The sequence below is a fragment of the Parathielavia appendiculata genome (assembly GCF_033297405.1).
Source record: "Parathielavia appendiculata strain CBS 731.68 unplaced genomic scaffold N657scaffold_10, whole genome shotgun sequence".
Lineage (NCBI taxonomy): Eukaryota > Fungi > Ascomycota > Sordariomycetes > Sordariales > Chaetomiaceae > Parathielavia > Parathielavia appendiculata.
The window spans coordinates 621,411-634,583 of record NW_026944229.1 but is presented as its reverse complement, the minus strand read 5'-3'; the positions used below and the strand labels follow the sequence as shown (position 1 = coordinate 634,583).

At 55.5% G+C, this 13,173-nt stretch overlaps 5 protein-coding genes across 5 annotated transcripts; 3 read left to right on the top strand and 2 right to left on the bottom strand.

Annotated features, from left to right (window-relative positions):
• The first annotated feature begins 1,539 nt into the window (after window positions 1–1,539).
• On the top strand, window positions 1,540–4,536 carry N657DRAFT_647490 (uncharacterized protein). The gene has a single exon (XM_062793326.1). The coding sequence runs from the start codon at window positions 1,928–1,930 to the stop codon at window positions 4,223–4,225; it is 2,298 nt and encodes a 765-aa protein (XP_062645744.1). The 5' UTR covers window positions 1,540–1,927; the 3' UTR covers window positions 4,226–4,536.
• Window positions 4,537–5,838: 1,302 nt separating this feature from the next.
• Window positions 5,839–7,135, top strand: N657DRAFT_576661 (uncharacterized protein; the record flags this gene model as incomplete). The annotated part of the gene is made up of 2 exons (XM_062789195.1): window positions 5,839–6,084; window positions 6,146–7,135. The coding sequence occupies 2 exons, from the start codon at window positions 5,839–5,841 to the stop codon at window positions 7,133–7,135; spliced, it is 1,236 nt and encodes a 411-aa protein (XP_062645743.1).
• Window positions 7,136–7,258: 123 nt separating this feature from the next.
• On the bottom strand, window positions 7,259–8,482 carry N657DRAFT_673191 (uncharacterized protein). The gene is made up of 3 exons (XM_062795676.1): window positions 7,828–8,482; window positions 7,590–7,744; window positions 7,259–7,524 (listed from the first exon to the last, which is right to left on the bottom strand). The coding sequence occupies exons 1-3, from the start codon at window positions 8,071–8,073 to the stop codon at window positions 7,401–7,403; spliced, it is 525 nt and encodes a 174-aa protein (XP_062645742.1). The 5' UTR covers window positions 8,074–8,482; the 3' UTR covers window positions 7,259–7,400.
• Window positions 8,483–9,184: 702 nt separating this feature from the next.
• Window positions 9,185–10,979, bottom strand: N657DRAFT_647487 (cytochrome P450). Its single transcript, XM_062793325.1, has one exon. It carries the CDS (start codon window positions 10,761–10,763, stop codon window positions 9,426–9,428), a length of 1,338 nt encoding a protein of 445 aa, XP_062645741.1. The 5' UTR covers window positions 10,764–10,979; the 3' UTR covers window positions 9,185–9,425.
• A 643-nt stretch (window positions 10,980–11,622) lies between these two features.
• Window positions 11,623–12,482, top strand: N657DRAFT_102337 (uncharacterized protein). The gene is made up of 2 exons (XM_062785733.1): window positions 11,623–11,721; window positions 11,778–12,482. The coding sequence occupies exon 2, from the start codon at window positions 11,853–11,855 to the stop codon at window positions 12,327–12,329; it is 477 nt and encodes a 158-aa protein (XP_062645740.1). The 5' UTR covers window positions 11,623–11,721; window positions 11,778–11,852; the 3' UTR covers window positions 12,330–12,482.
• The last annotated feature ends 691 nt before the right edge of the window (window positions 12,483–13,173 follow it).

The following is a 13,173-nucleotide window of genomic DNA, read 5'->3' as shown; positions in this document are numbered from 1 at the left end:
ACGCACAAGCCAGTTGTTAATTCATGATCCGATTTGAGCTGAACGGCGACCTCCACAATGCTGCAAGGGTCGCACCTGGTGCGAATTAATAATCATTATCTGGTTGAACAGCACCGCTCCAGCACAGAGTGAAGATCGCGTTGCACGCCCTGGGCGGAGGAATCCGTGTATCGAAATCCCGACTGTCTTCGGGGAATAGTTCTGTCCAGCGGCAGACCACGTATGTCGCAGCTGACAAATGCAATCTCTTCCCGTAGAATTAGTACAGATGCTGAGAAATCCAGCTGAAAAACGATCGCCCGTGGCTGGCTTTCCCCTCGCTCCAATCTTGGGCCGGACAAGCGGGCCAATTCCAAACCCGGGGGTGGTACAGAGCCATGAATACTGGGGCGGTGTCTAGCTGAGAGACGGACATTGGCCATAAAGCAGCCAAACAGCCTGGGTGATTAAGTTGAAGCAGTGAAGGTCCCATCAACAGAAGATCGACCGTGTCCCCGAACCTGGAAGTCTAAGGGAACCAGTTGGGAGGGATGGCATGAAGTTGAGATAAACTTTATGCTTGTTTGTGTAGGGCCAGAGAAGTCAGGGGCAATCCCGCAAACTCCGGGCCCGCACGCAATCCGAAGCCAATGGCTGCGAGTTTTCCCTCCCTTCCTGGCAAGGTTTCGATGGCGCTATTCCGGGAAAAGTGGCGATGATTCAGCGCGGTGCGTTCCTTCAAGTTCTGATGCCTCTTGACTTCGTCACATGGTCCTAATCAGTACTTTCTAGACCGCACACTTTCCTCAAGTGACGCGAAAAACGCCATTGTTGTCCCGAGGTGCTCTTGACCGGAATCATCCTCACAAGACATCAGATCCACCAGGTCAAAGAACCAAGCGGATGTACTCGGCCGACTTCAGGGCTCAGTTTGGACTCTTGGAACATTAATTCCCTGCTTACCTTATCCTTTCGTCGGGGGGTGTTCAAATGTCCAATTTGACAAACAGCTCGAGAGAGTTGAGACTTCCAGCGAACGCAATCCCATCCAATGCACGGCAGCATGGGATTTCGGTGATGACTTATCGTCAGATTTCCATCATTGACGCATTTGAGCCTCTAATGAGAGTCCCTGAGTGTCCGTCTCTGGGCCGGGTCGCAACATGGAAAATCCGGGGCCAACCGCCAAGACCCACCAAGCCGAGAGTTCCTGAAATCCCGCTCAAACTTGCTCACCATGTTGGTCTTCGTTTCTTGCGCAAACTGGATCGACTCCTGACCGAAAGAGTGCAGCAGGTACAGCAGAGGTATCTGGTACTTGTGTGGCCGGTGGAGAATGGGGCCTTGGAGAGTGAAACGCTCAGGCTGCGAGCCTCTTGCGGCCTGAACCTTCGCAGGAGGCCGCTGCGAGAATGAACCTGACTACCTGAGGTACATATTGGTGCTTCAACGCTGCTCTTCCCTACGACGCGCATACAGGCACCAACGTAATAATGCTTCACTAGGACCTTGAATTCCTTCATCGATGTTGTTTCCGTCTTGTTTCTGGTACAATGCATGTACAGTCTCTGGGCACGGGGCCCAAAACGCCGTGTTTCGAATTTGGCTGGAATGATCATGGCGGAATTCTTGGCTGTGACCCCCAGACGTCCAGTCTCGAGGTCCAGACGGAGTCAGTGTTGCGTGATGCATTGCACATGCATGGCAAGGTAGATAAAACACCTAAATGCCCACCGGAGTATAATCGACCACCTCGCCTCCTGCACATCACGGCGTCTCTGTGCTCCTTTACGCGAGCAATGCCGGGTGTCGAGATAACGGGATGCTGACCAGTTCTTCGAGACGAGTGGATCTTCTCTCACGCCGGTAGCCGCCCTCCCTGGCCAAACACGATCAACGTCTGGTGCATCTACTTCGAACAACTGAGCGAGACAGCATCGCCATCATCATGAAGCCAATACGCGGCATTCTTGGGAGCATCGCCCTCACCGCGCTGCACGCTGGCTATGTGGCTGCTGACGGGGTGGGCTTCATCGGATACGGCAAGACTCTGTACCACCCAACCTGCGCATTCGCTTGCCGCAATGTCATCAAGGGGTGCAAGTTGGCCTGCACGCCTGCCCAAAATACCGCCAACCACGGCACAGCACACTCGCCCGTGACCACTCCGCCAGATTGCTTCGTTAAGGATGCCGCCTTCCTCCGCACCATGGCCATCTGCATCGACACATACTGCCCCCTGAGCGACAATCCTTCACTCGACCTGATCCAGGACTACTGGGCTTCCCACCTCGGAACCGGAACCATTGGCAACTACCAGTGGGTGCCAGCGGTATCATACCCCGACGCTTTGGCCGCTGCGCGCGAGGACGAGAACTGGCTACTCACAGCACCATCCAACTCGACGACCGGCGAAGGAGACCACGGCCATGACGGTCATGGCGCGAAGAAGCTCAAGAACCGCGAGTTCATGACAGAGTCGGGTCCCAACGTCACCAGCCCCTTGCCCATCATCAAGGCGGGCCAGCCTCTCAACGCCACCAGTTTCATTGCGCCAAAGGACTGGCAGAAGCAGTACAACGGCATGCTGGACTTTGAGATCAACGAGAACGGCCACTCAACATACACTATCACCATCATGCTGGTCGCCATTCTTCTCCCGATCCCTCTGTCCCTGCTCCGGTTCGTACCCGGCATCGCCAAGAGCCGTGCCTGGACCTCGTTCCAGTCCGCCCTGGTCAACCCTGCCGTCTACGGGAAGCGTCACCGCACCCCGGTTGCCGGCGCCGTCGGGCTGATGCCGACGCGCGGCCAAGCCATGTACATCTTCCTCATCAGCCTGCTGAACCTTGTGTTCCTCCTCGCGCCGTACGTGTACCATCATCCGCAGAGCACATTCACCTCGCGGGCCGCGCAGGAACTCAGCATCATTGGCAACCGCGCGGGCGTCATGGCCATGGGCAACGTCGTGGCCCTGTTCTTCTTTGCGGCACGCAACAACGTGCTGCTCTGGATCACCGATTGGAGCTATGGCACCTACCTGCTGCTTCACCGCTGGCTGGGCTACTGGGCTGTGTTTCACACGGTTCTTCACTCGGCGATGCTGCTGGCGTACTACAAGACCTATGGCAACTACGAGGCCGAGTTGGTTCGTCAGTACTGGATCTGGGGCATCGTGGGAACCGTGGCTGCGGTTGCCATCTTGCCATCCTCGTTGCTGGTGGTGCGGCAAAAGCTGTACGAGTTTTTCGTGGCGTCCCATGTTGTGCTCTCCCTGCTCTTTATTATCGGATACTACTACCACATCTGGTTCTGCTACGAGTACAAGTGGGGCTACGAGATTTGGGCCTTCATCGCCGCCGGGATCTGGGCCACCGACCGGCTGCTCCGCCTTGTGCGCATCGCTTGGCGAGGTTACCGTGCCGCTACGGTCAGCCTCGTGCAGGACTGCGCCGGCGAGTACCTCCGCATCGATATCGACGATATGCAACTCGGCGAAGGTGTAGCGTACCTCACCTTCCCGGGCTTGGGCTGGCGCTTCTGGGAGTCGCATCCCCTTTCGGTGGCCTTCAATTCTGCCGAGATCAGCGAGTTGCCGTCTACTCCTCCTGCCCCTATCTCTCCAATCCCGGACAGCAAAGAAGAGGCCATCGCCGTCAAAACGGTAGCCACACCGCCAACCAACCACTCTCAGGGCTCGAAATCCTTAACGAAGACAACAACATTCTTTGCCCGCGTCCGCACCGGCGTAACAGCCAAGCTAGCCGCCCGTGCCGCCGTGACGGGACAAGTCCGACTCGGCGTCGTCGTAGACGGGCCCTACCCCCACTCAGGCGACGTCATAACTCAGCTGAAGCAGTGCTCGAGCCACTTGTACATTGCCGGCGGCGTCGGCCTCACGGCGCTCTTGTCCTTCCTCCGGCGCTCTGACATTGCCGGGCCCTCCGCCCGGCGACTCGTTTGGTCTACTCGCAAACAGGGCCTGGCAGCTGCCTTGGAACCTGCGCTCACCTCGCTGCCGGACAGTGTTGTGGTCGACACGGCCGTGGGTCAGCGGTTAGATCTTGACGGGATCCTCGAGAAGGCGCTGGCCGACGCTGAGACGGATGATGCAGGGATGATTGGGATTGTGGTGTGTGGCCCTCCGCAAATGGCCGACGCATGCCGGCATAAGACGGTGCAGCTTACGAGGAATGGGGGTGCCAGGAGGCCGTATGTGTTGGTTGATGAAGCGTTCGGGTGGTGATCGAATTTCCAGCTCAAGCGGGTAGTTGTCAACGATGCGTTGGGGCTAGCCTAGCACTTGAATCCTGCGTCGGATTCTGCTTGAAGGCGGAATGTGCGGAAAGCCGGGCACCTGTGGGCTCGTTGTTGTCCCTGCCGATGTGCGATCCAGCCCTGGTTTGTTCGTTAGCGTGGCACATGGCATATACTACCTTAGATGTGAATGGAAAGATGATTTTCAAGAGAGATAATAAACAAGGAAGATAAAAGAAAGATATGGACGATAAAGTTAGAACGTAAGAGTAGGGGGAAGAGGAAGAGGAAGAGGAAGAGGAAGCTGACAAACAATCCAGGCTTGAAAAGCACTGTACATTGATTGATATTCTGCTAGAAGCGGTAACTAGTCGTCGAGATACGCATTATTCTGGGTCGCAGACAGCCTGATGGAGCGGTCCATACAGAATAGTGCTCCTGAGCTGGTGCGCTGCTCCTTCCCAGTATTGGGCTTGACTACAGGGACTTCCTTCATTCCTCTGCATGCCACGTGCACTCCGGGCAAACCGACCCCTTTTATCCCGAGGCTCAGCAGCCCTCTTTCCTCGACAGCAATTATGACCCCTGGAGGATGCTTCTGGTGTGCGGAGAATCAGAAACCGAGTTCCCGGCAGATAACTGAAGCCTGAGCAAACGACAAATAAGGGGTAAAGATCGTGGCAGAACATGGATCTTCCCGCCTAGCCATATTTGCCGCAACTGTATCTGCAACGACATCCGTCAGTGGATTCCAGACCAAGCGGGAACATGTCTGGCCGCTCCGCTCCCGAGAGGGAGTGAGAAATGCATCGATTGACTACAACCAGACCTTGCCGGGAAATGGCTTTGCAGAAATGCAGGCGCGCATTATATTGCGCTCTGCTGCGATACAATCAACCCCATCTGCCGGCAGCTTAGGCCCGAGCTCGTGGCTACCACATCTCGCCGATCTCTCGTTCCAAAAAGCTTCAAGTTCTGCTTCGACCCCAGAGTTTCCCCTATAGCAACGAGCATCCGACACGGCTGACGCCCCCTGCAGGTTCTGATGTGATGAGCAATATATTCATATCTATGCAGCACAATACCACACTGCACGCAAAACGGAGGGATGTAACTCCAGTCAGCAACAAGCGCCCAACCGGCTTCTGACCGAGCTCTTCAACCCAACATCCAAAACTTACCCATACAGCAGATGCCGAACCCCGGGCGGGGACTTTGACAAGCCGCGCCTGTGCGTTTCTGCACCCCGGCCGGGGATGCCACTCCAAAATGCTACATTGGAGTACCGAGACTGAAAACGATGAATGCAGGATGAGGGGGTAAAACGGGAGGTTCAGACCGGGCGCGGACGCTGATGCAAAGTTTCGGCTCCCCGCTGGTATAGCCGACGAGAAGATGACTTTTCCTCTTCCTCTCGACTTGACCGTGGCGGCAGGGTGAAACACGAGGTTGCAATGCCACATCAACCCCGGGACCCGAGGTTCAGAGCGTAGTAACAGGCCACCGGTCCATAAAGCAGCGGTTAACCCCAGATCTTGGATCTGCTTTCACAACTCCACTTGTCCTGCCTTGACACCTAGAGTAGCACAATTGACCTGAGCCATGTCCAGCTCGACCACAGCTCCGGACCCGGCGGCGAGAGGGACGCCGACGGGCAACGACACGGATCTAGTACCCTTCCCTGGCATCCCCATCTCCGAACGGGCTGCCTACCTCTCCCAAGTTTACATTGGCGTGACTTCGGCGCTGATGTTCCTCTGTGTCATCGCCTTCGGAACCCGCATCTACCAGAGAATTAGGCCGGTATGGAAGGTTGGATTAGACGACTACTTCATAGCAGCCGGTTTTGTATGAAATTCTTCTCCAGTCTTCCCACCATCACACTAACCGCCCACTTCAAACCCACCAGATCCTCACCATCGCCGACTGGGCAATGCTCTTCCCCATGATGGTCCCGCCGCACCCGGGGCTCATCCCCCTGTCCCAATCCACCGAAGCAGGCAAAAGCTCCTGGCTCGCCATCGCCGTCTGGGGTCTGTCCATGACATGCATCAAAATCTCCATCGCCCTGACCTTACTCCGCATCCAAGGCAAGGAGCGCGGCTGGCGCATCTTCCTCTACACCCTCATGGCCGTGCAGGCCGTCTACGGCGTCGGCAACACCCTGTTCAACCTCGTCATCGCCTGCCGCCCGCTCCAGGCGGCCTGGAACCCGTTCCTTCCCGGGGCGACGTGTGTCTCGGTCGAGGTGATGAGGACCGTCTCCAACGTGGGCAGTGCCGTCAATATCACGACGGATGTGCTGCTGTCGCTGGCGCCTGCGACGTTTTTGAGGAAGCTGAACCGGCCGCTGCGGGAGAGGGTGTTTGTGTGTGTCTTGATGGGCATGGGTTTGTTTGCTAGCGTGTCGAGTATTGTCAAGACGGTGATTGTCCAAGGCTGGGGTGACCCTACGATGTCGCTGGATGACTGGTGGGCGGTGGGCGTGTCGATCTGTACCTGGACGGTGCTGGAGCAGGTGCTCAGTGTGCTGGCGGCGTGCGTGCCGGCCATGAAGGGGATTTTCCAGAAGTGCTTGGGTGCGATGGGGTTCCACTTGACTCAGAATAAGTCGCAGCAGCGGTCGGGGTATTATGTTCGTGATGGCGGAACGGGGGCAGGCATCAGCAGGACTGGTTCCGAACCAACGGCGGCGTGGAGGAGTCAGGTGCAGGCCTTCCGTGATGACCAGCGGTTTTCCCGCCAAGGGAAGGCGATGTATGGCGATGAGGTGTGCATCGACTTGCAGCTTATCAGCAGGGAACCCTCGACAAAGTCTTCGGGGGGTCGGTCGTTGGACCATGAGCGTAGCGATACAGGGGGGTTGTCCATCGAACAGTTACCCACGCATGCCGTGTAGGTAACTCCTTTCTTTGTTGTTCTCCAATGACCGAGCCTGCAACTATTACTGTCATGAAGCAGGTTCATGTTGGCGTAGCAACAAAGCAAACAACATACACACAGCGCACAGGGGTAGCAGAAGCCATTTGAGGATTTTGCAGGCCACTTGGCAGGAGTCATTGAACTACCTAGCATAGCATTGAGCGATTCCATAAGGATCTGGCATGCATAATTTCTTTGGTCCATCCTTTATCCGCACATCCGCCAACCCTTCATGCCTGGGTTCAGATTCCGTTGATGTTGATTTGCATCCGGTTTTCGGTGATGCAGATCTCGCTGCCGAGAATGGTATCGTCCGATCGCCAGCAGTTATCAAAGATAATTCCTGCAGTGCGAGCGACATCGTTGCTGAGCCGCCATGTTGGTCAGCTTAAGGTAATTGAGACTTGGTGAGGGAAGCAGATATCACATACCAGTTTGCCGACAACCGCTCGGATCTTGCCTGGCTGGCGACAATCTGTGCGCCACCTCGGCGGCACATCTGTATGTTGCCCCTGTCGAGGACACACTGCTGTCCACCCTGGCCGATGCGGGCAAGGTAGTCGACGCACCAGGCAGCATCGCGTCCCTGGAGAGATCAACCCAGAACCATCAGCACCAACCTCCATTGATACATGTTTTGAAGCCGGAAGGTTGGGGATGGCCACATACAGGAGCGCGCGTCCAGCCGGGAACCTCGCACCTCACTCTCTTTTGAAGGCCCCCGGCAGCGCCAACCACGTCAGCGGCTTGGGCAGCTGCAAAGGCCTCGTCCACCGTGAGAGCCGTGTCGGGGTTGGCAATGATATCCTCCACCCACTGCGCAAAGGAGAAGACTGTTCCGTTGGTTGCGGCAGGGGCGGCGGCTACGGATGCAGCCATGGCAAGGGCGGCCAGAGGAAGGGCGAGGTTGACCATCTTGGCGGTTGTCTTGAGGTTTGACTTGAGGCTTGGAGGATGACTTCTGGCAGACGTTGGGGGGAGACTGACTTCTCTTTATAGCCGTTTCTCAGTGAACCCATCCCCTGCTCTGCCGATGACTACCTTCCACGTTAAGTTCTCCTACTCGCTGACAGGGCAACGTGTCGCCAGAGTGTCCGTTGACTCGGTGGATGTTGAATGTAACGCCACAGGCGTCTCTTGTCCGACACGTTTGTGCAGCCATCGCGCAGGTTAACCGACTCTCGGCTGGACTTTAGTGGTTCTTCTCCGGAATGGCTTTCTTGGAGCCCCGACCTCTACAGTAGTAGTGTACAAGTAAAAGTACCATCCGTGCCGGTAGCCGGCTCGATCAACCAAGCATCACACCCTAGGATGCCCTTCTCCCTTGTCCCAACCAACGATTGGGAGGCAAGTGGAGGTTCAATTTTCATCAGTGGATGCAGTCAGCTTGAGGACTCGTTGAGTTGGGGGCCGCATGTACACCGCTCATACGATATAGCATGCGAGGTTGCATCTAGCGGCACAGCGAATGCTTGCCTTTGCTCGCCAAATGTGTATAATCCACACTGGCGTCTGGAGCCGGAGGAATGCATTGCTGCACGGTACAATACCACTTCAGTCGGGTGCTTGACTTTTGTCTGGTCCAGCATTGGCTTCAGATTCCGGTCCCAACAAGTGCGAAACATTAGAATGTAGAGACATGATGACTGCATGAATTTATTTCTATTTCGACAGCTGCGGTCAGCAGTGCTGTACTGGTTATACCCTCTTGTCACCCCACTGCAAGCATGCACTCAACTGGGCCACCCTTGTTCTCCAGAAAGTTGTACAAGCAGAATTTATCATCCCGTATGGTTCGCATATGCCTCTGACTAAATTATCACATGCACTCATACGGGAAGAATGGCGGTAATTTAGTTGAGAGCCGGCCAGCTTGCTTCTCAGGGAGTCATCTCCGTGAGCTTGTGATCTGCTTAAGCTCATAGCAGTCGTACAATTTTTGCCACTTACTGGCAGCTTGCAATGGCTTTATCGGAAATTTGATCTTTTCATAGGATCATGCTTATCCGAATCCTTGGACAAGGCTGCACTGAATTCCTCTTAAAAAATAGAACTGATGTGCGGATGTAGGAATGGTGTGCCCGAACCCTGCCAGCAACTCGCTGGTAAGGCGTAGCCATCGCATTTGCCCAAGCTGCAGAGATTATACAAGAGTGTTAACGGGCAATCCAGTCGTAGCATCATATAAACCGCCCACATTATCTGACAAAGCCGTCACATCCCCAGCAGAATACTCACAACGTTGTACCGAGGCCCCTGAAACCCTTTCAGTGCCTCTCCAACCTCAACTGTATCGAGGAATGGTCCAACGTTCCTGGCAGCAGCTTCCCGGACTCCAAATCCGGCGCCACCAACCCAACGTTTGCCTTTCCAACGACCTCACCCATGACTAACCCCGCTAGCATCGGCACAAGGCGATGCGCAGGACAGATAGCCGGGCCGGCACTAAACGGCACCAACGCCCTGACCATGTCAACCTCCCCCTCCTTGCCCAGCCACTGCTCCGGTGCCAGCGCATCCGCAAACTCCAACTTCTCCGTGTCACGGTGGAAAAAGGGGGCGAAGATCACCACCCCCGTGCCCTTGGCCAGCTGCTGCCCGCCGAGCGTGGCATCCTCGTTCAGCTCGCGCAAGATGGCGGGCGTTGTGGGCCAGAGGCGGACCGACTCGAGGAACACGGCGCGGGCGTATGGGCGGGCGGCGGACTTGCTGTTGATGCTAGCTTCGCCTGCGACCTTGCTTTGCGCATCCGGATGGCTGGCTAGGAGCGCCAGGGCGCGGAATGTGGCGATGCCGACTGCATCGAAGGCGAAGAGCCAGTGGGTGATTTGGGATTCGAGGTCGGGGGATTTGGAGGACGGGTCCCTGGGCAGGCGCGAGACAAGGCTGTTTGGCTCGGCAGATTGGATGTATTTTGAGAGTTGAGATTGGACGGCGTCGAGTTTGGTGTCGTTGGCGGGCGCCATGAAGCCCCAGTTTGCGCGGTAGCGGATGTCGTCCAGGAGGTTTGTTACCTCGTCGTCGGAACGGGCGGCATCGCCGAGGATGACGCGACGGACGATGCGGAACCAGCCGGCCGAAAAAGTCGGCCAGTCGAGGGTGGTTTCATTATCGGCGGACGGGAAGAGGAATCCAATCTCTTCGTTGATGACGCGCTGGAAGTGATCCGCAGACGGGTGGACTCGCTCGCTGGTTGCAAGGGCCTGCTCATGGACGGGTCGTAGTTGGGCGCGGCGTTCGGGCTCGGCTACTAGAATGTGGTTCGGCTCAAAGTGCGCCAGAGAGGACTTCTTTTCCTTGGTTGCCGAGCCGTAGGGAATGGGGGTTCCATTGAGCACATTGGCGACGTCCTTGCTGTCGAGAAGGACGACTTGGGTTCGGAAGGGAAGCCACAGAGTCAGCGGTCCGCTCCCGTATTTCTTCCGCAGCTCCTGCAAGAGTTGTACTGCGTCTGTGTCGAGACCGAGGTGCTGTGCCATCGCTTCAATCCAGGGCCGACGTTTAATGACGCCTTTGGCGAGGGTTGGGGCCACCACCGTTCGTAACACTCGGAAGGTGTCGTAGATGCTTGCTTGTGACATCGGTCTCGCTTGTTGCGAATCCATATAGATGGATGTGATATGTGTTTGAAACTGATAAGAAAACAAGTTGAGATGTCAGTTGTTCGTTGGTGGTGTACTTCAGTTGTTGGTTAAATAATATACTGCAACGACGGTACTACAGGAGCTTTGCTAAGCTCTGGCAAGTATAAGGTTGGTTTATCTGTACGGACTAAGTCAATTCAGATTTCGGAGGTTTATGAAGAACTTGGGATGAGTTGGTGCCTGCCGAAACAAGAAATTGTGAAGGGTATGTGATGTTGACGTCACATAACCCCGGATGCGGCCGATGTTGGCCCAACTCGAACTTCATGCTGTAATTAACTGACCAGACAGGGTAGCACACAATGCATGTAAATTCAAGGTAGTGACGAGATTTTATTTCACGGCACCTCCTGCAGTGCCACCTTGACAATGGAGAGTTGCCTCTTAGTAATCAGACAGAAGCCACTGGCAGAGTCACAGTCGTCGTACACAACATCACGCGAGACGTCTTAGTATTCCACTGAAGCCCATTGTACAGTACAAATTCAGAATCTTCAATCCCGGGCTAGCTGTTTTCTGTAAGACACCTGGTAGCCAACCTGCTGTCATGGAAGACCCGGGGGCAGCATCGCCGTTCCTCGACCAGTTAGAGGAGAAGGCCCCCACAGGGCCAGCATGTTTTAACTGACACCACCTAGGGCAATAGACTTCCTTGCGGATATTCGCTTCCACCGCTCCTTCTTTTTGCCTCTAAAACTAGGAAATGGGCGGCAACGGCCCTGCGCGTCACCTATCCCCACATTGGCGACCCAGAAGGGAAAGTGTTGCTTGTTTGCGGTGGTCTGTATGGACGCCGCTACACCTTGCCCACGCCGATGAGCTCGCCAAATAGCTGAGGATTCGCTTGATCACGCCGGATAAGCCTGGCATAGGGGAACAGAGCCGGTTGACATTGACTGCAAGGTGAAGACATGGTTGGGTAAGTGCGAAGTCCTCTGATTGAGCAGTCTTTTTCTCTCTGACAATTCCACATAGACATCTTCCAAAGCCCTGGTGCAACACCTCCATCTCAAGCATGTTTCCTTTCTCGGTCACAGTTCCTTGCCCGCAATGATATCAACCCCTAATCTTGGACCGAGCACCGCCCGTCCAGGGGTAAAGATGGACACGGACCCCCTGACCAAGGCCATCGACGAAAAGATCATGGAGTATGCCCTGTTGAAGAACATCGGGGGCATTAGTCAGGAGGCGCTATTCTGTCTGAAGCGGGCAGGAAAGGGAGTCTGGGGATCGTGGAGTGAGTACGAAGAGTACATCTCACTGCTCAGGCGGCGGGAGACGCAAGGGACGCACTGTGACGTTGGTAAGATCGAGATGGACATGTTCTTCGCGGAGCAGGATAATTCTTCTGACGTGCGCGACTCACAGTGGTTTGATCGGCTGTGGAATAATGAGGCGGACGGCTGGATACAGTACGGCAGCTTGACTGTGCCGGTGACGACACATGAGACAATCACCAGGGTTGAGTCGGGCGCTTTAGAGAGTGTGTTCTCCAAAGCGGCCAATCTTGAACCGTGCAGGAGTTGAGGCCATGATTACTCTCCTCTTTAACGTCTCAGGAAACCTTCGGACGGGTCAAATCAAAGTTGCATAGGTTTTGTTATTTGGGACGAAAACTGAGAGATACGCCCGGCCAAGCTCTCACCGACTTTCTCCTTTCCAGCTACCACCCACTTCCTCGTTCCAACCACTTCCTCCTTCCGACCACTTCCTTCTTCCAAACTCTTTCCTCCTAACCACATCCTCTACACAACCACTGATCCCTTTCCTTCCCACAACCATCGTGATCTCGCCTGCCCAGGTAGGCCCATTCGGCGGTTAACTGCTCAGCATATGCGGACATCAGTCTACAGATATCGAACGAACCGATCTCTACACCTGATCAACGGAAGCCCTCGACATTGGTCGATACAGAGGCCCTGGAGATGGCCGGTAAGAAGTGAGCGGGGTCGGCAGGTTTGGAAGACAAAGAAAGCTCGAAGCGGCAGAAGGCTGATAACTGCCACTTCTCTGGAGTACCGATCCACAGAGTCTCTCTCCGGCGGAGGCTACGCTCGCCGAGCTCGTCAAAAGTCTCGCACGGGGAGGGCATGAATATGTCAGGTTTCATTTCAAGTGGAACTTCAAGGTGAAGGATCTTCACGATCCCATGGACATCGTCCCGCTGCTGGCGAAGTCCACATCCGACATTGAACGCACTTCACACCAGGCCTGGAAGAGCATCAGGCGAATGCTGGGAGACATCGAGAAGTTCATGGAGGGAAAGAAGTCATGGAAAGACAAAGGGGACGGCAACGTGCCTGGTCTACGTTGATCGGGCCAACTCCACGTCGTTCAATTCTTGTCGGACAAGTCCCAGGATGTCCCACCC

Coding starts and splice junctions, on each gene's coding strand:
- N657DRAFT_647487 (XM_062793325.1), bottom strand. CDS start 10,763: ATGGATTCGCAACAAGCGAGACCGATGTCACAAGCAAGCATCTACGAC.
- N657DRAFT_647490 (XM_062793326.1), top strand. CDS start 1,928: ATGAAGCCAATACGCGGCATTCTTGGGAGCATCGCCCTCACCGCGCTG.
- N657DRAFT_673191 (XM_062795676.1), bottom strand. CDS start 8,073: ATGGTCAACCTCGCCCTTCCTCTGGCCGCCCTTGCCATGGCTGCATCC. Junction 7,745..7,827: donor CCGGCTGGACGCGCGCTCCT/GTATGTGGCCAT, acceptor TGATCTCTCCAG/GGACGCGATGCTGCCTGGTG. Junction 7,525..7,589: donor GAGCGGTTGTCGGCAAACTG/GTATGTGATATC, acceptor ATGGCGGCTCAG/CAACGATGTCGCTCGCACTG.
- N657DRAFT_102337 (XM_062785733.1), top strand. CDS start 11,853: ATGATATCAACCCCTAATCTTGGACCGAGCACCGCCCGTCCAGGGGTA.